The sequence below is a fragment of the Sorex araneus genome, chromosome 10 (assembly GCF_027595985.1).
Source record: "Sorex araneus isolate mSorAra2 chromosome 10, mSorAra2.pri, whole genome shotgun sequence".
Taxonomy (NCBI): Eukaryota; Metazoa; Chordata; class Mammalia; order Eulipotyphla; family Soricidae; genus Sorex; species Sorex araneus.
In genome coordinates, this window is record NC_073311.1 from 31,459,725 (window position 1) to 31,485,825 (window position 26,101).

A 26,101-nucleotide genomic window follows, 5' to 3' on the forward strand; every position below is an offset into this window, starting at 1 on the left:
TGATTAGAAACAACTTGGTCAGCACGGGCAGTGACAACTATTTTAAGCACCTAGCAAATGAAGGGTGGTAAGCAGTGTTTATTTCCACTGAAGCCCCTGGGGGTTACCAAGCCTGGTTCTAACCTCTGCAACTGCAGTGGAAAGACTACCGTGCTATAGTAAACAAGCAGCAATAATATGCACAACGGTAGGAAGTATTTTCTCCCACCAACCTAAAATCCATGCATTACAAGACTGTATCTTGATCTGTAGGTATTTTGGCTGCACTAATCTGAGAAAATTTGTTTTTAATGTCACTACAAATTAAGAGTGGATTCATACAATAGACAAGTACACTTGCTTGTGAGTCAAAGAGTATGAGTCCAATAAAAGACTGAACACACACATAAACTCACCTTCATTGGGAGATGTTTTCAACCTGGTACAAATGCCATAGACATCTCCGTAGCTTTCCTGGATTTTCCGTAACGCATCTGTAGACCTGAGCTCCATGAGAGCCCGCAGCTCGGCAAGCGTAATCCCAAAGTCGCCATCATGATTAGCTTCTTTCAAAGAGTTTTTTACTCCACCATATGCAACGGAGTTATTTGCCATGTCGCCCATTACAAGTATAATTTATTAGGAGGAAAATGTTTCCCAAAAGACTGTAATCTTCACTTGATATGTTTCCAAGATGAAAATCTTTTAAATAAGAAAATCTCTCTTAAACCAAACACTCATCGTATGACTTTACAAAGCAGCGTCAGCATCATTTCCCAGAGAAGTATCTTGACCTTTGGCCCATGACTAGTTTCTTCATATCAATCATGAGATGTACACATCTGTAAGAAGAAAATATATATATAAAAAAAAAAAGGTTAATAAAATTCATCCAAAGACAATTATTCAGTACTTTTTATTTCTTTTTTCAGTTTTTGGTCGACATCCAGTAGTGCTCTAGGGCTATTCCTGGCATGATGTTCAATAGTGACCCTGGTGTTATAGGGATACAACCAGGGTTGGCCTCAGGCAAGGCAAGTGCCTTATCTTCTGTAAATGTATTGTATACAGTGTCATGGACTGGAGCGATAGCACAATGGATAGGGCGTTTGCCTTGCACGTGGCTGACCCAGGTTTGATTCCTCCAAGAGCCAGGCAAGAGCCAGGCAAGCTACAGAGAGTATCCCGCCCGCACGGCAGAGCCTGGCAAGCTTCCCTTGGCATTCGATATGCCAAAAACAGTAACAAGAAGTCTCACGTGGAGACGTTACTGGTGCCTGCTCGAGCAAATCGATGAACAATGGGACGACAGTGCTACAGACAGTGCATAAAATGTCACGAGATAGCCAAACTACACTAATTATAAAAGCACATTTAACTATAGTCAAATACTTTTAAAATGTTTTGCATGATGAAAGATCAAAGTCTAATTTCTTTAAGTCTAAATTATACCCTGTGACATTAGGTTTTACCATTAAATGAAACTACATTTTACACTACTGAATTTTATATTCTGCTCAGTATCTGTTTATATTAATAGTTATTATTAAGCACTTATGTTCCAAGCATTGTTTAGTTGCTTTATATTCTGACTTTCATGTAATCATCACAATTTAACCCATGAGGGGTCTTGACTCCTTGTTTTACTGAGAAGATTAAGTCTCAGAGTAACTGAAGAGTTTCTACATAGCTAACATGCCTGAGACGCATTAGCTGGGATGCCAGCATGTCCCTTCCACCACACTGGACAAGCGCTCTAGGCTTTTCACACAGAACAGACCCTGAGAGCAAAATGCAAACAAACCCGCTACTGCTCTGCCCTACAGCTGGTCTTAGGCACTGTCTCAACACCATCTTTAGACTTTTTTTTTTGAGTCACATTAAGGTAGTCTCAGGGGTCACACCCAGGGGAACCACCTGGACACGGTGCCTGGGATTCAACTCTGGTATTCTGCATGCTTTGAACCATCTCCAAGCTCGACATTTTTTGCTTTTTAAAATGGTCTTCTACAATGATCTTGTCACATGCTTTAGGCTCCCCAGACAAGCTATAAATCCAAAATAAAAAAATTTCTCTACTCTCTTGTTACTCTTTACTATACTCTTATTTTCTTTCTCTATTATCAAATATAATCTTGTTTGTTCATCTCTCTCCACCTATTCTGATGGCGAAGAACCCAGGTTTGCCCCCTATTGCATTCCAGAAGTTTGAACTGTGTGCTAGACTGAGAACCTAAACGGAGGGAGACATTTTCTTTTCAACAGCTCTGAGTCCGACTCTTACTGTAAACTAAACGTGAGTGCTCAATTGTTCTTTATCCATGTGTGTCTTTCAATCAACCCAAAGTCAATGTACCCAACACTGGATTCAGCTCATTTTTAGGTTCCCAAATCATCTAGGCTTTACAAAACTCTGTCATCTTTGATTTCACTTATCTCGGCTTCAGTCAGTTATTGTTTGGCTAATACACTCTTCAGAAAGTCTCTTCTTGGCATACCCCTTTTTCTCCCAGATTTTTAGACTTCCCTGTACAAATTATAACCACTATCTGCATGTCTCTCATTCTAGCACTCCCTTTATGCTGAACTGACCTGAGACTTATTCTTGGTTCTATGCTCAGGGATCACTCCTGGCCTGGCAGTGCTCAGGGAACCCTAAGGGGTGCTAAAGTCAGATCTGGGTCAGCTGCACGCAGGGCTAGCACCTTATCCACTGTACTATCTCTCTGGGCCCACGTTTCTTATACCTGAAACTTCATACGGAAAATCTTTATTTCTCTCACTGATGCAGTTGTTCAGTCTTTACTTTTGTTTATGATACAGTAGTTTGACCCTCTGCCCCTCTCGGAGGGCCTGGCAAGCTACTGAGAGTATCCCGCCTGCACAGCAGAGCCTGGCAAGCTACCCATGGCTTATATGATATGCCAAAAACAGTAACAACAAGTCTCACAATGGAGACGTTACAGGTGCCCGCTCCAGCAAATCAATGAGCAATGGGACGACAGTGACAGTGACTGTCATCTTTATTGCTGTTTCATGTGCAGTTCGTGCCATTTTATCTAAACACACAAAAGACAAATACTTATCAGTTGTTCAGGCCTATTTGGTATTCCAGGCTAAGCTATCTTGCCACTAGCTTCCTTTCTCCTTAAATGCCTCCTCCCCCATACCTAATAAATGTTTAATAACCATTAAACTAGAAATGATTAGTGACAAGTGCAATTAATCTTCAACAATTAAATTGCTATGAGAATGTTTGGAAATCATGGTGGGTCTCATGCTTCTGTAGACATTAATTCAGTGTGCATTAAAGTCAACTAGAGGTGCAGACAGTATAGTGGGTAAGACATCTGCCCTGTAAGCAGTGCCCCCCCTCCCCCCTCCATTCCGCTCCCTTCAACCCCGGGTTTGGTTCCTGGTACTCCATATGGTCCTCCAAATCCCGCCAGGAGAGATCCCTGAGCACAGAGGCAGGAATAAGCTTTGAGAACTGCTTCATGTGGTCCAACCTTGATTCCCTTCCCAAATTAAAAATATAATAATACTGATTCTGAGGCCAACCCCTTCAGGGTTAAGATTCAAATCTTCAAATCTAATGGACAGATTTTATAATTAGCTTTTCTAACATATTTTCTGGTGATAATGACTCCACTGTACTAGAAAACACACTGTGAGGACCGCTGGACAGTAGAATGGGCTGAAACACATGTTATCATTGGTTGACAATGATACAAAGACTGCATAAGCTTTAGGGGCACAACAGCACACAAAACACATTGACCACAGTATGTCCACCATCCAAGTACAGTACACCAATTGGAAGTTTGTTGGTTTTTTGCTTTTTGGGTCACACCTGGCTCTGCACTAGGAACCACTCCTGGCGGTGCTCAGGGGACCATATGGGATGCTGGGAATCGAACCTGGTCGGCCATGTGCAAGGCAAATGCCCTACCTGCTGTGCTATGACTCCAGCCCCCCAATTGGAAGTTTGTGTGTTTTCAACTTTCTCCTCCAACTCCCTTTTGTAAGCTGAATTTTGTTGTTGTCGTTTATGTTCCCTTGGTCTGTATCTTTGTACTCCACGTGAGTGAGATCCCTAGGCATTTGTCTCTATCCTTCTGACTTATTCTACTTAGCATGACTCTTTCCAGTTCTCTGTTGTCAGAAAAGGCAAGATTTCATATATCCTTATAAGCTGAGTAGTATCTTGCTGTGTGTACATTTTCTTTATCAAGTCATCTGGGCCTGGGAACCTGGGATGTTTCCAAATCTTGGCTATTGTGAATACTGCAGTAACAAAAGAGCATGTATGTATCTTTCAAGATTAGTTCCTCTGCATTTGGGTGGGGAGGGGTGTATAACTGTAGGAGTGGAACTGCTGAATCAGATGGCAGGTCTATTTTTTTTGCATTTTAAGAAATCTCCATACTGGTTTCCATACAGGCAGCACCAGTTTACACCCCGAACAAGAGTGAATTAAGGGTGTGCCTAGCTTTTGTCATGCTGTTCTCATCTGGTGTGAGGTGAAATCTCATTTTTATCTGCATTCTATTTTCCAGATAATGATCATTTTTCTATGTACCTTGTTGGCTATCCATATGCCTTTGAATTCATACCAACTGGTTAAAGATAGTTGATAATTAAAAAAAAAAGTGTGCTCATTTTGGGCTAAATTTTCATTTCATAGTTTTTATAAGATACTTTTTAATTCTTTCCTTTGTAAATTGTAATGTAATTTCTACATTACAAACCCTTAGGCTTCCTCAACTATTATTTTAATCATCTACTAAGGAAAAAAAGGGTTCCTTCCTACCAACATCAAATTATTGTAATAAGCCAACTTCAAAAACTGGAGAGTTAGAGAGTGGTTACTTGATAATATCTGTTTCCATTCCCAACAGTTTTTGGCATCTGAACATCACACCAGCCCTAAATATTATTTGAGAGAATAATTAGGATCCATAAGTCTGTGCTGAGGATGTGTGTCATCCTCTGGCTTCCATAAAGCAGAATTTTCCTCAATAACCAATTATTACTGAGGTACTGACCACTGAAATGAGCTGACTCAGATTTTCTGGGACTAACTAGACATACAGAGCTTCTTCACTTCGCTGCCATCTTTTGAGAGCCAGCTATCCGTAGACACACATTCTTGCCTGAATAATTAGGGGAAGACCCAGGAAAAGACCTATTGTTCAAACTACCTGGGATGTGAATAAATGTTTAGTTCTTGGTATAATATGAACCATATGATACTGACCCCCACCCCTCTATTGCAGTTTCTGTCAATAATCAAGGTATTAGTTTTTTCTTCCTACGTGCAAACCTTTGTCTTTTGACAGAACTAATGCAGAAGAAATGGGTGGAATATACTGGGTGCTCTTTAATTTCTCAACAATAATAATGCTTCCTAAAGTTATGATCTACAATTAGTCAAAAGCTATGTCTCTTCCACTGCATTATTATCACGAAGTATTCATGGTTATTAGGTTGAAACACAATTTCAAAGGAAAAAAGTCAAACAACAGCAAACACTATACAATTTTAAAAACACAATGGGAACTCAAGGGGCATTAGAGCAAATATTGATTGTTAGCCGATGGGCTCAGACACTTGAAAATAAAAGGTTTTTGTAAGATGTTTGTTAAATGGAAGCTGAGGTCCCTAAAGAGGGTAAAAGAAAACACATAGCAACTTATGCCTAGTGGCGTACAAAACATCCTAAAATCACTAGAAGCCACTGATCAAACCACAGTTGATGCTCATTGAGAAAAAAGAAAATGGCAGGGCAAAAAAAAATAGCTTAAGACTTCAAAAAGAGAAGTAAAGTGGATTCCAAATGAAGTATCAGTTTTACTCTGAATGAGCAGAGTCTGAAAAGGGGACCAGAGATGCTAGGGAAGCCTTAGCAATGAGTGGAGCTCAAGAAGAGAGAACTTTGTTCATCACATTTCAATTCCTGGGGCAGAGGGATAGCATGGAAGTCAGTTGCCTTGCATACAGTTGACCCCAATTCGATTTTCCAGCACCAGAGGGTTCCCCAAGCACGATCTGGTTAACAGTTCAGAGCTGCTCTGCCCCTGCCAGAGAATCCCTTCCAGACCAGCCAGGGAGGGTGCCGGCCCCGTCCCTCCACAATTTAATTCCTTTTACAAGGTTACACATCAGTGAAAGACTAGGTGGAAGTTTTTGAATAATGGTAACACTACAAGAAATATAGGGAGGTAGTTAAATAAATGATAGGATAAAATACAAAGCCAGATGAAATACTGGGCTCTATACAGGATTACAAAATTGTAAATGAGTGTGGGACAGTCTAGTAATTGTGCACGTACTTAGCAAAGACCTATAGGTGGCAAAGTGATAGAAAGGCCAACCTCATGAACACAAGACAGGAAACACGTGAACAAAACCCAGAGCGTTCTTCAATGAATGATGGGGTTTTCAATTACTGATTGTTCTAAACTTCTGTCAGTGACTTTAGGACAGAAGCTATCTCTGGCTGCACAGGACCTGAAGCTAGGTAAGTCAGCAACAATGTTAGACCAGAATCAGAATCCAGAAAGGCAGGTCCCTGGTGAGAGAATAAATTTAATTGGTACAAAAGTATGGTCTGCATTTAATTCCAAGAAACATAACTTAACAAACATGACTTATGAAATTGCAACAGTATATATTCAGAGAGAAAGGTTCAATATATCCAAAGCTCAATGTACATTAACTTATGGTAATTTGCTTGACTTCTCCCACCTCAAAGCTTTTTTGGGTCACAATGACAAGAATCTAACAGAGGTAACAGACAAATGAGTGTACTGTTTCAGAAATCTCTGTAAAATGCAGACACAGTTAACAGGACACACCTCCCTGTGTTATATATATGGAACAATCTGAACAGGCACTCAGTAAACATTAAATAAATTAGCTACTTTTGTTGTTCTGCAATTTTTACAATTTGCAAGCACCTTTTGTGACAATAACAACACAACCCCTCCCCCCCAAAAAAAATCTGAGGTGCAAGTCATTCTAGATAAGGAATGTTTAAAAAAAAATAATGGGACAAGATAGACACTACTGGGCTAGGTCATTTGCCTTGCATGCTGTTGCCTGTAGACTGATCCACCACACTCAAGAGTCAACCCTGAATACTGCCAGGAGTAATCCCAAAGCACAGAGCTACCAGGAGTAATAAACCCTGAGTACAGATGGGGTCTGGCCCCCAAAGTAAACAAACAACTAGACTTACAGGGGGAAAAAAGTCCTGATACGCTAATACAATGTTCTACTATAAAAAAAAAAAGCAGGCAATGAACTGAACACATTTTAAAAGAAGAAGAATGAAAGCACACTTTTTTTTGTAATAAATAACAGGCTTACTAACCTTTGCACTAGCCAACTATGAATTACCATGAAATACATACTCTAAAACAGTTAATAATAAAGAAGAGTTAAGAAAGTAGTCCATTGAAGAACGGGAAGAAATTTAGCCTCAGGAATAATGAATCATGATAGCCACTTTTAAACCTCTGAAATTTTACAGTGAAGAGACGAAATATCCTGTGGAGCATGGGAAGGCACAGCCAGGAAGAAATGAAAGCAAGTTGGCAGGTAGATTTTGGCTGAGGCAAAAATCTTGTAACACTACAAAACTGGAATGGGTTTGTAACTTCATGCTCTATCAACCTGTTTAGATCACACTAGGTCCCTAAATAATTGGCTGAGTGTACCTGGGACAAAAGATGTACACAAAATGTACAGGTTACACAAAATGAGGGTGCATTGAGTAGATCAATTAAGTCACTCCACAATATGAGTGGGCATGATCCAATACATTGAGGAAGTGAACAGAATTAAGAAGTTTAAAGGGAATCTGTACCCTGGCCTGACTGGGGAACAGGGGCACCAGTTTTCTCCTGTACTCAGAATTCAAATGACAACAATGGCTTCCCTAGTATTCTGGCTTTTAGACTCAAACTGAATTAAAGCACTTTCCTTGAAACTGAGTTTCCTTGAAATTCAGTTTTTAGATGGCATATTGTGGAATCTCTTCAGACTCTGTAACTGCCTGAGCAGATAATCATTCTCTCTCTCTCTCTCTCTCTCTCTCTCTCTTTCTCTCAACGTGAATGTCTATGTATGTATTTCACATACACAGGCACACACACAGTTATATTTTCTACTGACTGGTTTTGTTGACCTCTGGAAACTCCTAACACAAGTTCCTTGGTAAGTTAAAATTCCTTACCCTGGGGTTGATCAAACAAGATACTAATAGGACATGTAGGAGTACTCAATACCCGGAGATCCTCCTGTGTTGTTAAGCTTTAAAATCATATTTATTGCAAAAGATAATACCATGCATTCTACAAATTAAAGATATACGCAACTAATTTCCTATTCAGCACCCTATTCTCCACTATCTTGTGCTGCTCTAAAATAATTTAAAACATCAAGATTCCTTTTAGTTGAGAATACTCTGTATACAATGTACCCTAGAAAACAAAAATTATTTTTTCTTGTGTATATTGTCCAGTCGATAGTACAGCAGGTAGGGCGTTTCCCTTGCATTCGGCCAACCCGGGTTCGATTCCTCTGGACCTCTAGGAGAGCCAGGCAAACTACCGAGAGTATCCCACCTGCATGACAGCCTGGCGAGCTACCTATGGCGTATTTGATATGCCAAAAACAGGAGACATTACTGGTGCCTGCTCGAGCAAATCGATGAACAATGGGACAATGGGACTATGGTGCTACAGTGCCACAGTGTACATTGTACAAATTGTGAAAAGCTAACCTCACTGCAGCCATCGTAAAACAGGGCTGGAACAAGCCTCGGCAGAAAAACTATTTATTATCCCATCCTCTCCACATTGAGCCAGATCTGTGGACTGGACCAAACAGCCAACATTCCAAGAAATAAATTTTGAAAGGACTGATATAAACTAACCTGAAGTGAGCAGGAGGGTTTGGGCCACACCCAGCAGTGCTCAGGGGACCACACAGGGTACTGGGATGGAATGAGGTTCAGCCTCATGCAAGGCAAGCAGTCCTATGAGCTGTACTATCTTTCCGGCCCCAGATATAAATGAACTTTTAACTACTTTTACTTTTCTATTAACTGGGGCAAGGCGCAGGGGCTATATTCCTGGCGTGTGTTCAAGAGTGAGCCTTGGCAGTGCAGGGTTCGAAGAGGGGGCAAACGTCATGTCACTTTTATTTTGTGCACCGAACAATTACCTGCCTCACCCATTCCTTTACCATTCTTTCTTCCTTATTAAGAACGTTCCTGACTTTTTGTCCCTGGCTCGGGGCAATCTGGATTTCCAATACAAACCTGTGCCCCCTAAAGTACAGTTCTTGGATCCCAAGTTAATACACTCTGCCCTTTTTAATGACCTCTTGAATTTTCAGGTGAATAGAAAGATAGGATAGAGGTCAAAAACAGTCTAGTTGTGGGCATCTAGTCTTAGAAATTACATACTTTCAATTTTTACAGAAACTCATTATGAATCAAAAGTAATCTTAAAAAAAGTTCTTTTAAATTTTTATTAGTCTCTATTACTTTGTTATTTTGCTTTGCAACCATACCTGGCAGTACTCAGAGCTTACTCTAGCTCTGCGTTAGAGAAAACTCATTGCAGCATCCCTCAGGGCCATAAGCTGAGCTGGGGAGTGAACCAGAGTGTGCAAGGCAAGTGCCTTCTGCTCCCACTGTCCTGTCCTGGCCTGAGTCAAGTCTCCCTAAATGTCTTGTAAGTCGACTAGAGAAAGATTCTAAGTAATCTTAATGTTTTTCAAATCGCTGATTTAAATGAAATTCAAAAGTAGATATAGTCCTACCTAAATCTTAATTCTCCAATTTTCTAATATTTACACATTTAGTTACAACTTCAGTCTATGAGGTTACTTTCAGTTTCACATATTCTTCCCCCACAGAAATTGAACCAATTCTCTTAAGATTTGAAGAAATAGCTCAAAGAGCTCAATGAAATATTTTTCAACTTTCATCTGATACATCAAAATAATTTAAGAGCAGGTCAAATTTCTACTATTTGTTATTATGTCTCAATGTTTCTTAAAAATCAAAAATAATGTTTAAAGGGCTTAAATCTATTTCTAGTTCTATATAAGCAGGTATCATGGCCCTACCGTTTCAAATAAACAAATCCTCTAAAAATAGAATTCTTATTCACTTAAGAGAATAATTACTTCAAAATATCTAAATAAAAATTATTGACCATAAGCAAATTTTAACAAGCCATCACTGTTACAAAATAATCTTAAGAGTTTAGCAGTTGATAGGGACACAGGTGAAATTCAACTGCTTATATTACAGCCACAAGAATAATATATTCATAATCATCTACTTTCCCAAAGAATAAAGATATGTACAAAAAAGATAAACAAATAGAACTTACAAAGTCATTACATTAAAAAAAAGAGCGAAACTTGTATTATGGAATAAGTCCTAAAATGTGTATCAGAAAAATAACTGGCATTCTACTTTAAGCAGACATGGACACCCTGACTGTGAACGCACCCTCTGACTGACAAGAGAAAAATAGATTTGACGACAGTTGATTGGATAATTTAATAAACTATTGTCAAGAAACCTGTTTTGTAGGTTTTGTTCAATATAAAAATCGTGTGAATCACACACGATTTAGAAAAATACATGTGCGCGCGCCCACACACACACACACACACACACACACACACACACACACACTTCAATTTATTGTGTGGACAAACTAAACTGCTTTTTCTTAGTGTTGAGTGTTACTGGAATTTCACTGACAGCACTGTCTCATAAAAAAGAAATCCCCGCCCACTCCACTGCACTGTACCAGCAGTGAAAGCCTTAGTCTGATTACCCCAAAACTACCACCTTAAAAATGCCCCTTTAGGGTCCTCACAGTGTTAACACCTACAGTCAGGCCTAAATTTACACATCTCATACCAAAATCATGTTTAAAGATAAAAACCATGCTTTATTCATCTTTGCTCTCCAAATCATCTCTTATTATAGGCAGTTTCTGCAGAAAAAAAATACTGATTCATACCCTGAAAATTTTAAATCTTCTAAAAAAATAATTTTCAATAATGATAAAATCTGTTGCCTATTACTAAATACAAAAGTAAATGTTTTAAGACCTGACTCTAGTGGAAGAAAGAACAGAGAATACGTGAATCAGAATTGACACCTCAAGATTATGGTGGATTTGTTTTTTTTTCCCCAAAGAATTGTTTTGTTGTTTTTGTTGTTATACTTTATCTACAGATTTTGGCTTCTTTTGACTAGGACCCACAACAAACGGGTGTATTGCATCTCACTGTGAGTAAAGTGAAATGTTTGCTTTTCTCTTCTTTGTACCTTCAGTATGCTTTCTATGTTTCATGGCACTATGTTGGTTTGCATAAATCCAGATAAAAGTCTTTCCTCTCTGTAATAGGGTCTACCCCTCATGCAGACAGGAAAAACCAGTTGTGGGACCCCAGAGCCCTCTTCCAGGGAAACAGTCAAGGGACTTGTCTAAATGACAGGAGCAGGTATTTTTTAACAGGTACTGTTTTAAGTACCCTACAAACCTCAGGGCGATCCTAGAGGCAGGCCAGTTCAAGGAAAGACTGGAAATTTACCTCTGATATGGACAATGAGGCAAGATGGTGCTGATGCTACCCCAACCCCTCGTGTTCTCCTGAACCCGGCTCACCATCTCGCCTCAGACAGCGAGCGGCTCAGCAAACCAGGCATGGGACTCTAGGCATGATCCCTGCTAGAACTCTACACGTGATTCCTGCTGGACATCGCCTGCTGTTTTTGCAAGATTTGGACAGAATGCCCGAGTCTGGGGGTGATGCGGGCTGTGCAGACTGGCGGCACGATGGCTCCGACGCCGACCTCACCCCTCGTGCTCTCCCGAACCCGGCTCCCCATCTCGCCTAGCACGCCAGGCACGTGATCCCTGCTGGAACTCTGCGAATGATTCCTGACGGACATCCCTGGCTGTTTTGCAAGATTTGAACAGAATGGCATTGGCGGGGCATGGAGAAACTGCAGTGGCAGCTGCAACGTCACCACTTGCCCAGCTGGGTGAGTTGCAGTACGGTTGGCGGCAGTGCACGCAGTGGCTCATCCACTGTAGGTTGTTGTCAGCCAACTACCGGGCGACCTGGGGTTCGGCGCAGGTGTTCAACCTGGCACAGACCCTCTGTGATAGCGTCCTGCTCTGCCAGCTGCTCAACAACCTCTGGGTGCACTCCATCAACCTCAAGGAGACCAACCTGAGCTGCAGATGTCCCAGGTGCTGCCCAGAGACTCAGGCAGGTGCGTGTTTGTCAGTGTGCAGATCGTTACAACATGCCCGTTGACCAAAAGCTTAAATTCAGTAGACTGGGAACACCTGTAAAGGCAATTAGAGGCCGCCCCAAAAGCCTTCGTCCCTCTTGGAGAGCCTGGCAAGCTACCGAGAGTATCCCGCCCACACGGCAGAGCCTGGCAAGCTACCCGTGGTGTACTCGATATGCCAGAAACAGTAACAACGACAGTCCTCATTCCCCTGATTCTGAAAGAGCCCCCAATATGCCATCAGGTTACACTAGCACGGGACAGGGATGAATGGAGACATTACTGGCGCCTGCTCAAGCAAATCGATGAATAATGGGATGACAGTGATACAGTATTGTTGCTAAAGCATTCAGAAGAACCAAGTATAGCTTAGTTTTAATGGTAATCTAAACTCACATTTAAATTTTTTTAGTTACCTTTCAGAAATAAACAAAATGCAGGATAGTGCTATAGCACAGCAGGCACTTGCTTTACATGCAGCTGACCCAGGTTCAATCCCTGGCATTCCATATGGTTCCCTGAACCCATCTGGAGTGATCCTGAATGCAGAGGCAGCAATAAGCCCTGAGCACCATCAGATGTGGTCCCCAAACCAAATAAAAAATACAATAGTTCTTAGACTAGAAATAAAAATAGAATTTTTTAAGGGTGGGTAAAGAGTATTACATAATAAAAGTTATCAACAGGCTTTTGACTTTTAAATTAGATAAGCTATAAAGTAAGCATTATGTACAATTCTGACTTACTCATCTGAAAGGATTTATAAACACAGTCCTGTGTCCCTGTTGCATAGCTAGGCCTCTCTACTAAATAAGTTACTTTTTTACCAGATTATTCCAGAGGCAGACACGAAAAAACAATACTTTGAACAGCAAGTTACAGCTGCTACCAATGATAAATTCAGCATGACTACTTCAGCAAACCCCTCAGGATGGATGGGAAACAAGGAGATTAAAGAAGAGACTAATTTGTTCTTACATTATTATATATAATAGCTTTTATCATAAAGCTGTAATAATCTGTTTACCTGGGGTTCCCCAAAGAACTGAGACCAAGGATTTGTACACTATTTTTAATGCCAAGCAGAGTCCAGAATATAGTAGGTACTAAATGTCTATAGAATATAAATGTTTCTCCTCAAAACTTATGTTAAAAATAAGTTTTCAAAATGGATTTTACAACATCAAAATGACAACTGAATTAGATAACAAAATTAAACTTCATATCCCTAGGTATAAATAATGTGCTGTGTCTACAAGGTTAAAGGCAAATTCAAAGCAATTAAGTTGTTTTCAAACTATTCTAGTGTTCAAGATACAGAAACCTAACTTTTTTTTAGACCCTTCCTTCATACAGTGTTTCTCAAACCCTTTTTTCAAACCGTGGAATCCTTCCTACCTTGTTTTCATTGACCCAACCCACAGAAAGACGGTTTTGAAGAGTGTAGCTTAAAAAGGCATTTTGGGTTATCTAGTGAGTTATACCATGGCAGCTACACGGTAATGGTTTTAAACCACAGCATCCTAGACCCATGAGGCTATGTGAATACTAAATTTCAGGATTTCATAAAACTTGGAGGATACAATACTTTGTTTAAATAACTGGTCAGGGTTTACCTGCACTAAATTAAAATTGTGTTAAATATGGTTAAAAATTTAGCAATTAAATTTAAATAACGTAGCAAAAATCCTACCCAGTTTTTTTTTTTTAAAAAAAAGCCCATGTCACAAATAAATAAGTAGCTATTTCTCTCTAAAATGAGCTACTTCCACTTAATCTACTCACAGATCAATCTATTTTAATCTAACTTCTCTGGAACTGCACTGAAAATACTTCTGGTTTAGGTGGCAATGACCTAAATCTAGTGGATGCATTCAGTCCCTCTTACCTGAGGTACCAGCCAACCTTTGCTGCTAACCACTCCCTCCTTGAAATATTCTGCTGCCGTCATTTCTCTGACGCTGGACTCTTGTTCCCACTATAAGCCACCTCTGGCTGCTTGTTCTCACTTTCCACATCTTGAATAATTGTCTAGGGAGATCATGGGGAGGAGCTGGGTGACAACACCACTAGGATCACAATTGTTTTCGATCTGTTCTTCATCAGTGAGCATGGCATCAGATTATAGATAAGAGTAAAAATCTGTAAATTTTGGAGTTTTTTTTTTTTTTTTAACTCCATACATCAGAATTTCACAATTCAATGAAACTGGTCGAACCACACCGCAGCAATCTGGCTCAGGGAAAGTGTGAATAAAACCACCCAGTTTCCTCCTCATGGTCCCAAACACAGATCCTTTTTCCCGTTGCCTTTAGTCTACAAAGAAATATGTCAACCTAAAACAGAACAGATTCTCTAAATTGATGATTCAACCACCACTCCCGAGGGCTGAAAGACAATTTTCTCTAGCTTTAGAGAACTGTCATTTCCAGCAGATTATTTGTTTATGCCAACAAAATACTTAATGAAGCATACTCCATGATAAAATTTTAATGTGAGTGATTCCAAACACTGATAACATGACATTCACCAGAGATAATTCCTGCTTTACAGTTAAATCAGTTGAAATCACATCTGGTTCCAAATACTGATGATCACCTGTACCTCTGAAAAGGTTGTTCCACGCGGCGAGTGGGGGGAACGCTCAGTTTACCATAGCCAGAACAAATTCAAGTGTTACAGGTTAAAGAACATACTCGTTTATACTCAGCTATATATAAGTTGTACCTAACACAGAGCCGTAATTCTCAAACTTCAACATGAATCAGAATCAACTGAAGGGGTCCTTACAAAGACTGCTAAGACAGAAAGACAGCAAGAGGAGATGGAGCTCACGCTTTGCAAGCAGAGGCATGGGTCTGACGCCCAATGCTGAAGAGTCCTCCGATCTACCCCCATTCCCCCTGCACCCCCCCCCCCAAACCTACAATCAATTGCTGGGTGAGGCCAATGCAGGGCTCAGAGATGCTGAAACTTCTGGTCTGGAGAACTACTGCTAGAGATAAATGAGACTGTCACAGACTTTTGAGTAGGAAACAAATGTGAATTATCATCTTACTCCAATCTTGCCTGACAATAATACATGCAAATTACTCTTGGTTCTTTATTAGACTTTTCTTAATCTGCACAAATACTGACAGCGGACCATATTGTATTTCTAAAAACATTTTTGAGCTGGTTTGATTTTTAACAGAAGTATACTGACATTTTTCTACTTAAAACTATACTATATAAATCCTGTAAAGAAACGTGGAGACTCATTACTGCTACATTTTGAACATACATAAAATGATCTCAAATACCATTAAGAATTTTACTAAATTATCAAAGACATATAATTGAGATACCTACCTTTTCTTCTACTCTCCCCCAAATAAATCAGCTTAATTTTCTACATTACGGTTCTACTTAGGTATCTGAGAAACTGTCATCTTAACAGTAAACATCTCCTATAAAGCCAAAGCCTTTAAACAATCTCAAAAATAAGTTAATTTTATATAATTCTGCACAGCTTACCACTAAATCTAAAAACATATATCTCCAGTCAACTATGAGAACGAAATGTTCTATCATTTTCTAGTGTGACTGATTTTGAGAATTTCAACTACAGTCAAGAAAGATATTTCTAAATTAAAACAGTGTTTTTCCCCTTCTGTTCAGGAGCTAGGAGGCAATATGAACACTTGAATGTCACACCAGCTGCTCCATCAGCCTACTCAGTTCTTCAGAGCGCCTATGCTGTCAGGAGAACCGCCACTGAAATTCTTAAGGAAACAGGATGCTCATTATGTCACTGAAGGAGCTCACAAAAATAAAATTGACAATATTTAGGGAGGCATAATTCTTATCTGTAAATTTAACAAGAGCTTTTGGTTTTCTTCATTAAAAACTTTGTATCTCAAGACTTATGTTTAAACACCTGAGAACAGAACTACAGGCAGAAGAGACTTTTTTATTTCTCTAACTCCTTTTGCTTAATATAGTTTCATCATTGATGGGCTGTAATTTCCAACTGTGGTTACTAAAGAATAGCTCAGTAAATCAATACTTTTGTGAGGAAAACAACAACAACAACAAACCCAGAAGTATCCAGATGAAAAACAAGGTATATTTGAAGAAGATACAAGAGAGTGTTGAGAGTAGATAGTGATATACATTATAACCTTTCGAAATCTGTACTGCAAACCATAATGCCCAAAAGAAGAATGGAAGGTGGGGAGAGGGAGGGGGGTGAGAGGAGAAGACTGACTGGGGGACATTGGTGGGAAATGTACAGTGGTGAAGGGACAGGTGTAACATTACATGAATAGACATTTATGGACAACTTCGTAATTGTGACTCTCACTGTGATTCAATAAAAAGAAAAGAACACAAGAAAACAAATTTGGCTTACAGTTAAGTCACCAACAGGAGGGGATGTGTTAAACTGTAACTCACTCCATCACATCATGTTGACGGTCACTCAAACAAACTCTGGTTTCACAGTTTCTGACCTTCTTTCCTGACTTTGGTTTGTACTCTGGAACTGCCAGTGAAGGGCAGAGCCATATATTTACTAAAGTCATCACCGCTTAAAATTGTCCTACTTTCAACAATGACTCTCCAGTGCCAATCTCACTTCATTTTCTTTTCAATTACATGCAATCCTGTGTATACAACGCATGTTCTGATTGTCAAGCTCAAGTTCAGTAAACCAGTCAGAACTTCTGATCATTACTGCCCCTCCGAAAGAAAAAAAAAAAGTAACTTTCCAAGGGGCAGCAACTCCAGATTGTTCTTGCCCTTTTATCCTTCTACCTTACCCGTTTAGCAAATTAACTGGTCCTGAACAGACTTACCATCTACTCAGAAATGCTGAGTTCAGAAAGTGAAGGTGAGGCTGCTAAGCGAGAGGGCAGAGAGCACCAGGAATGGTGGTGGGTGGGATGTGACTGCTTACTCTGCAGAGGTGTAGACAAGCACTTCTGAAACAGAATACATGTAAGCCTGTGTTCAATGTTACCCCTCTTTAAAAAAGAGAGAAAAAAACAAAGGCTTCATCTGAATTTTTTTTTTCTTTTTGGGTCACACCCAGCAATGCTCAGAGGTTACTTCTGGCTCTGCACTCAGGAATTGCCCTTGGCGGTGCTCAGGGGACCATGTGGGATGCTGGGATTCTAACTCGGGTTGGCTTTGTGCAAGGCAAACACCCTACCCGAGGTGCTATCGCTCCAGCCCCTCGTCTCAATTTTTTTAATCAAGTAAGTTACCATGTCTGTTCACCCCCCACATTCCTACCCCATAGCTCCTTTTAATCAGATCTTAACGTTTCTTTCAAATCACGAACTCTGACTTTGACTTCGGTCACAGAGGTTCCTGGGCTTTTTATAGTGATTCAAGTCGGTGCTCACTTTTCTTAGTCCTCCTCCTCCTGGGTACTGCTGTATAATTTGACAGTGTTCTTCCCACGTCTGCTTTATCACTTCATTCTCAAAGGTCTCTAATCCTCTTCAGCCACATTATTTGGCTCTTTAAATCTTCCCACATCCTGGGACCTAACCACAGAGCTCTTTCTCTATAACCTCCCAGCATCTCATCATGACCTACATCTCTGGCCTTGATCAAGCTCCAAGTCCACAGTTTCAAGTATAAATTTGAATACTTGCAGTGCACCAAACCCCATCACCAATACTGTACTTAATCACTGCTCCTCCCAAACCTGCTGTCCTATTGTTTTCAATCTCGAACATATCTCAGTTATCCTTGGTCCAAAGTTCTTTCTTCAAAGAATGAATTTAAAGTTTAATGAGAAAAGCAAGTATAACAGCAAACACAATTATGTTGTGGAGAAAATGACGAGAGTCAGAGAAAACGCAAAGCATAAAACAATAGTTTTGTGACATCAATAAAGGCTATCTATCTTGTATACAACTAAACTGAAGGTGAGTGGAGCAGAATCTGGAAATGTTGAAAATAGAAAGGCATACTTGACGTCTGAGATACCTGAGCCTAGAATAAGCTGCAGTCCAGAAAAAAAAAAAAAAGCTAGTACTAGGATAAAAACACAGTAACTAGTTGTGCCTCTGGGGATTTCCTAAAAGTGGATCTTTTCTTCTCAAATACAACTTAAACCTCTAGAGGCTGGCTGCCACAACTTCAACTAAGAGACTGATCAACTGTGAAAATAAAAACAGGTTTGAAACTGTCATGTTTGAATGGTAATACATTAGTAATACTATTTAGTAATACTATTTAGGCCTGCAAGTCCCCACCAAAAATTTGGAGTAAAAATAAGCACATAGCTTAAACACATTATGATAACCCAAACTTCAGGATAATAGAGAAGGGACAAGACATCCATTTTCAAAGCTTCTGATTTCTTTTTTTTTTTTCCTGTTAATTTCTGATGTAGAAATAGCTTAATAAGACCAAACACAGGCTTGCAGCATCTTTTGGGAATTTCCTTTTGTATTCACTACAAAAAGTACAATAAAGGAAGTACGATGGAGTTCAGAAGAATTACCTTCCAGATGGTGATGGACACAGCCTTTCAGCTGTAAGCATCTCGCCCCCATTCAGGTCTTCAATAAAAGAGATGTTGAAAGAGTCAACAGTGGGTGTCAGGTAACAAGGCAGCAGCTACTAGGTTTAATATTGCTCTCAAACACCTCATGGCCTTTTGGGGAAAGTGGACAGGAGTGGGAGAAATGCTTCAAATAGCATCCTTGTGTTGTTTTTCACTCTCTGCCAACCTTCTCCTTCAAGGAACAGTTCAAGTGTCCTGGCGCGTGCTGGGAAAGCATGGGACAGAAGCACATGCTCTGCACGCAAGACACTGAAGTTCCATCCCTGGTGCTACATGGTACTTCCGAGCACTGCCGGGAGCAACAAACTGAGTACCAGAGAAAGTGGCACCAAAACAAAACTGCTATAGTACAGCCAGAGGTTCAATCCCTGGCACCACATATGATCCTCCAAACCCTGCCAGAAATGATTCCTGAGTGCAGAGCCAGGAATAAGCTTTGAGCATCACTGAGTGTGGCCCAGAAAATAAAAAAAGTAAAAGTCATAGTAAATTTAATTTTAATCTCAAAGCATGAAATGACTGTTTCTGTGCTCATTTTGAGCAACTACAACATTTAATGTGCACCATGGTTCCTTGTACACACAGCTTTCTTTCCCGTTCAACTACGAGCTATAAGGGTTAGGTGGTTTTGCTCATTTTTACTATCTCCTGACTGTCACTGTCATCCCGTTGCTCATCGATTTGTTCGAGCGGGCACCAGTAACGTCTCTCATTGTGAGACTTACTGTTACTGTTTTTGGCATATCCAATATGCCACAGGGAGCTTGCCAGGCTCTGCCGCGAAGGCACGATACTCTCGGTAGCTTGCCGGGCTCTCTGAGAGAGGCGAAGGAATCGAGCATGGGTCGGCCGCGTGAAAGGTGAACGCCCTACTGCTGTGCTATCACTCCAGCCCATCTCCTAACTACTTTTACAAAAACAGAACCTTGGCCTAGAGATCTTTAACTCAGGGCAGTTTAACTGGACATCAGACAATGTGCTAAATACCAGCACGATCCTTTAGAAAGACTATCTCAGTGCTTAAGAATTGAAAAGCAGGGGGTTGGAGTGATAGCACAGCGAGTAGGGTGTTTGCCTACGACCGACCCGGGTTCGATTCCCAGCATCCCATATGGTCCCCCCGAGCACCGCCAGGAGCAATTCTTGAGGGCATGAGCCGGGAGGGCAGGAAGAACCCCTGTGCATTGCCGGATGTGACCCAAAAAGAAAAAAAAAAATTGAAAAGCAGAAGTTGTATCACGATCTGATTGCTTATAATAGACACTACAGAACAACTAATCTTTGAAAAGAACTGCAAAACTGTAATCAAAAGAAGAAATGGTTTCCTTCCCACAATTAAAATTGTATGGTTAATTGCTGAAGATTCTTCAGGCAAAAAACGATAAAAAAAAAAAACTAAATACTAATCTTAAAAAAACTAGTTGTGATGTGAAATCAGGGGAAAATCATGTTTCTATATAATGATTACAACCATGCATATTCATATACCAGAAAAAAATGCATCAGATGTTACTTGTGCAAAAATAAAAATGAAGTTTTCTCATCAGTTATCAGGTATTCTGACTTTAATCTATCAGCATTATTGTGAAATTCCATTTCATCAAAAGATTTTGTCATATTATTGACCCAGAGTATCATAACTAAAACTAAATTTTTTTTTTTTTGCTTTTTGGGTCACACCTGGCCATGCACAGGGGTTACTCCTGGCTCTGCACTCAGGAATTACCCCTGGCCGTGCTCAGGGGACCATATGGGATGCTGGGATTTGAACCCGGGCCGGCCGCGTGCAAGGCAAACGCCCTACCCGCTGTGCTATCTCTCCAGCCCCAAAACTAAATTTTTAAGGTTCACGTCAATGATCTAGGATATAATTTCCCAAAATAGGCAGTAACACTCCCACTAGAGGGCACTGGAACAATCCAGGGTGGGCAACTGTAGACTAGGATGCAACTGGGGATGTTTTCTGTTTGCTTAAAGGAAGTAGATACTAATACTGTTCTCTCATATGATCCCCCAAACCCCACCAGGAATGATCCCTGAGTAGCAGAGCCTCTGAGCATCACTGAGTGTGGCCGAAAAAACAAAAAAGGTAAAAGTCGTATTCAATTTAATCTTAAAATGTGCCATATAAACACGTGTAAGTAAAAAATCACACATGTTCCCTGCTGGGCTCAGCAGACAACAGACAAAAATGCAAAAAGAAGGGGGGAAAACCCACAGAAACAGAAATGGCAGAAGAATACACGAAGCACAAAATACAAAAATACACAAAAGATACAAACAAGCATAATAGGAGGAGCTTCTCATAACCTGATCACAGATGGAGAAAGTATTTCTCTGGATTTAAATGAAATATTTCAGAACTCCATAACAAACTTAGCTTCCCATAATAGGTACTATTGGGACCATTCGGGAGAAATTAAAATTTTAAATTAGTATGTCAAAAATTAAGAAAACACGACTTTAAGAAATGTTCCCATCTAGGGGCTGGAGTGATAACACAGCGGGTAGGGCGTTTGCCTTGCATGCAGCCAACCCGGGTTCGATTCCCAGCATCCCATATGGTCCCCTGAGTGCCGCCAGGGGTGATTCCTGAGTGCAGAGCCAGGAGTGACCCCTGTGCATTGCCGGGTGTGACCCAAAAAGAAAAAACAAAAAGAAATGTTCCCATCTAGCTTTAAGTTTCCCCTATTGCATGACTGCATATTGACTAGGGGTAATGACCAGTGTCAGGTCGGAAAACTATGTACTCTACTGTTACTAAAGTTACAGTCACGTAACCCTCATTTTAAATTTTACCTCATTTAAGAGTCTGCTGCCAAATGCTGCCCTTATCAAGTATATGGATATCATTATAACTTTAGTTAAAACTGCCATAATCAAGAATGTATTCCAGTTACCAGGCAGAAATGTTAGTTGCTTATAAGACAACTGTTATACAAGATGTCATACTCATTTTCTTTTAATCCTTATGGCAGTGTGACATGAGGGGTTGATAACACCGTATCTCATATTTAATTTTTAGACATGTTCTATAACTTCTATGTATGAAAGAGTCTGAAATTCGTGCTCTAGAGGGAATTGAAAGGAGTAATATGATTGGGGAGGCAAAGAAACTTAGATGCTGATTGATTTTAGGGAGTGTGAGATATAAGTGCTTTTGAGCCAGTTATTGGTACTTTGAAACAGGAAAGAATAGAACTGTGTTTCCTGAAGTATTCTATGAAACACTGGTTCCAGGAGATATTAATAAGCACTCCATGAGAAAAAAAAAGTAGTTAAAAATAAGCTCAGGAAATGCTACATATAACATTTCCCTCTTGTAGATTTATAAACGTGCAAGAAGTCTATGACTAAAGAAAACCTATTTATTGTGCTGAAAACTTTTTATACTGTAACGAATAGCATACTGTGAATTAGCTTCTCTAAGATACAAGCTTTGAAAAGATTCATCTGGAGGAATTTAGGGATTGCTAACCTATTGATATTAAAGGGTTTGAGCTTGAAGTTAGGACAGAAAATTAAGTTACCAACAAGGTATTGAAGATGAGAGAAATATAAAATATGGAAATAATTTTTTAAGATGTTATTGAGAACAAGAGAGAAAACTTGCAAAAGAAAATATTAATTATTGTTGAATTGAATTTGGGGTTTTCAGATCATTTGGGAGGTTTGGGGACCATATGGCAGTGCTTGGGAGTTGTTCTTTGCTCTGTGCTCAGCTGACCCCTGGCAGTGCCAAGGATCAAACTGAGGTTTGCAACATGGATGCATGCAAAACAATTTCATTATCCTCCATATTATATGTTTGGCCCTGGTTTTTCAGATAAAGGCACTCCCTTTCAATACCTCAAGAATATATAGTCATCATGATAGATTTTATGTAGTCCAAAAGAGTCAGACACCATGTTTCAATATAAGTTGTAACTGAGTGCTGTTAGATAGAAAACCCCAGATGACTGGAATGGCTGTACATGAAAGGAGAAACTCATCAGGTACAGACAAAGAAAGCTCAGAGATGAGTACCAAACTAGAAATGGAATGTGGTAAGTAAGGGAGTTGTACAGCATAGAACAGGCAGCCGTTGGTGCAACAGAAGAGAACAATGAAACCAAGAAAGTCAGAATGATTTGCTACAGATTCAATACTAGAAGAATATCACAATAAGGATTAGAATCTAGTCTGCAAGTTTTCCAGCACTATATAATCATTCAAGATCTGAGCGTTATAGACGCAATATTTTTGAAAACTCAACCCTTTCCTTAGAGCTCCTAATCTTGTGGCAGTATCTAGATAAAACAACTACAAAAATTTTAATTACAACTATACTGTATACAGACTGACTTTTTAAACATCACCACTTAGTAATGGGACTTTTGGTTTGTAAGAGGAAGGGAGGGGGCATTTAGCTGATACAAAGTTCAAAAAACATCTCTTTGGAATTGCTCTATGAAAGCAAAACAAGCACTGGATACTTGGGGGCAGATAGGGAGGGGGAGGGCTAAGTGAGGGATCTTCGGCCAAAAGGTAATTTTTGAAAGCAAATTCTTTAAAATTGAGCCTATGACAGCAAACACACATCACATTATTACCTTTCTGACTAATGCCACATGTAAAAAACAAAACAAAACACTACACTGGATTTGGAATGTTTATTACAGCGAGCCACGTGCTACCAGTTTTATACATATAAAGTCCAATGATTATGATGACAAGGGTCACAGTCATAAAAACTAACAGTTCCATAGTGTACTATTTTTAGCCTGGTACTCTTCCTTCTCATTTTAAACTTACTGAGGTAAAACGAGGTAAGCATTTTGTCAGAGATCTCAGAGCTCTCAAAGGCAGAGCTGTGATTCACATCCAGGCAGCAGCTGGCGCCTCACTACCCGCCCGAACTGCCACCTTGGCATGTACATGGGAGAACATGGCGCCTGGCCTCGCTGAGATGCTCATCTATTCGGAAATTCAGCACAGAGATTCATCTGTCCCTAGAACCCTTTGGAGAGGAAAGATTCTGAAAAATCCTCTATTTAGGAAATTAGGGGTTTGCATGATTATCAATAGTCACTTGAAGCTTGTTATACTGAGAAATACTATGTTTTTATTCTAGCTGTTAAAACTTATACTCAGGCTTTCCACAACTGACACACAAATACTAGTAGACTGGGAATATTACATAAATGTCTCCCAGAATTCAAATATTAAACTGTGCTAAAAAAATCATACTTAATTATCAATGTCTATTTTTCATTTGTTTGTTTGTTTTGGGGTCATTCCCGGTGGTGCTCAAGGGCTTACTACTGGCTCTGCACTCACGGATCACTCCTGGTGGATTCAGGGGATCACAGAGCCTTAGCCACTGTACTATCTCTCTCATATTTTTTATTAGATTAGTACTAATATTAGTACTAATAATTTTAAAAATATTTAAAAAATATACAGTGCTAATATTTTTAAAAACATTATTATTCTGAAGTTTTAGAATATTTGTTATGGCTAAACTGACAAGAAACCTAAGAATTCACCTATTACCCAACCCTGGAGTGGAGTACGTGTTCTAAGACAAAGCAGGCACTGTAATACTCGTTAAGTTAAAAGGTGCTATTTTACTATACCATCAGATCTGGAATGTTTATTACCGCAAGCTGGGAAAAAAAATTCAAGTATAAAATTTGCACGCTGCCCAATACATTACACAACTTGCAATGAAAACGATAATGTGCTCTTCCTCTATTCTAGAAAAGTGGCCCTTATATAACATTCATGATCATCAATACATATCACAAATTCAATCAGTGGTCGCCAGTATAATAAAACATACGAAAAGTAAAGAGTTCTTTTCAGGCAAACCCAGACTCGATTTCCAACTTGAATGGTGTGTGTGCTTTTTACTTTGAAGCTCTACCTAGCCAAGTCTTACTTTCAGGTATAATTATTTCAAAAACAAATGCAAAAGGTTCTTAGAAAAAGACTGTTCCTTAAAATAGTGGCTTTCAACCTTCAGACCACTGATGGATGTTGATCAATTAAAAAGTTATTGTAGCTTAATACTGGTGTCCACGTGTAAAAGACTAAAAATCACTGACTTTAAAGTACACTTAATAGTCAAATCTTGTTAAGTCAGAAGAATTATTTTTGATTTTGTTCTTACCGCCTGGACTGGGGGTATGAGCAAGTGTTCAGGGCTCACTACTGGATCTGTGTTCATGACTCACCCCTGATCAGACGCCGTGCTAGGGACTGCACCCGGGTCAATTATGTCAAGCCAAGTTTCCTATCCGTTGTATTCCTTCTCCAGTCCCAGAAGAACTATTTTTACAACCCTCAGAAATTCACTATCATCGAAATGTTTTCTCAATTTGGGGAATGAGTTAGTAAAGAGATAGTAACTCTAAGCCGCTGAAACCTGCTGTGTGTATCTCCTATACCATGAGTATCAGAACTGGAGGTGGAACAGGATTAGTGAGAGAAGTACAATGATGAGGAACGTCACATCTCTTCTCTCACATTGCACAAGTTCCTCAATATTCGTGGAAATACAGACGAAAGGGTTTAAACCAAGGGTTTCTACATTTTACTCTCATCAATAAATACTTCTTAAATAACTTTAGATAAACAGAACCAAAAAAGGCACTGCAAAATAATTAGAGACAAGGTTTATACAGCTGCTGCTTGGTAGAACTGGAGAGATTTTGTTAGGCTGTGTGGCCGCTGCAGATAGAACTATTTATGACTTGGAACACTAACTTAAAAATAATGTTCTTCTAGAAAAGGTCTGGAAAGTAAGCATTTACTATATTTCAATTTTTAAATAACCGTTTCAGCTGTTGCTGCTTATATAAATATTTTATTAAAAAGGACAAAAAAAAGTGGCATGCGAAGAGTTCTCTATGTCCACTTTTGCTCAACCAAGGATATAAAAAAATACAACAGGAGTCCTAGGAGTGACTCAGTGGCAAAAGGTACTTACAAACTAGAGGACCAGAGTCCTGTTGCTGGGCCCGCATATAGGGATTCCCCAACCCTATTTGCCACAATCTGCCACGACTGTGTTCTGGCTCACTACAGCAAGGGTGCACCAACACAAGTGAATTGAGAGGCCTGGGGAGCTGAAAGATATGTGAGCACTGGAGTCAAGAGTGGGAGAACTACAACCAGAGAAGGCTGATGCCCATGTGCAACTGTGCGATTCCCCATTAGCACTGTCA

The 26,101-nt window shown here is 39.7% G+C and overlaps 1 protein-coding gene across 5 annotated transcripts in view; it reads right to left on the bottom strand.

Moving 5' to 3' along the window:
* ATP2B1 (ATPase plasma membrane Ca2+ transporting 1) overlaps positions 1-26,101 on the bottom strand; it is a 135,209-nt gene that overhangs the window by 72,788 nt on the left and 36,320 nt on the right. For all 5 annotated transcript variants that reach the window (XM_055118374.1, XM_055118371.1, XM_055118372.1 and 2 more), the window contains one exon: positions 396-821. In XM_055118374.1, coding sequence (XP_054974349.1) covers positions 396-603 — 208 coding nt within the window. In that variant the 5' untranslated portion in view covers positions 604-821. The remainder of the gene's footprint in view (positions 1-395; positions 822-26,101) is intronic.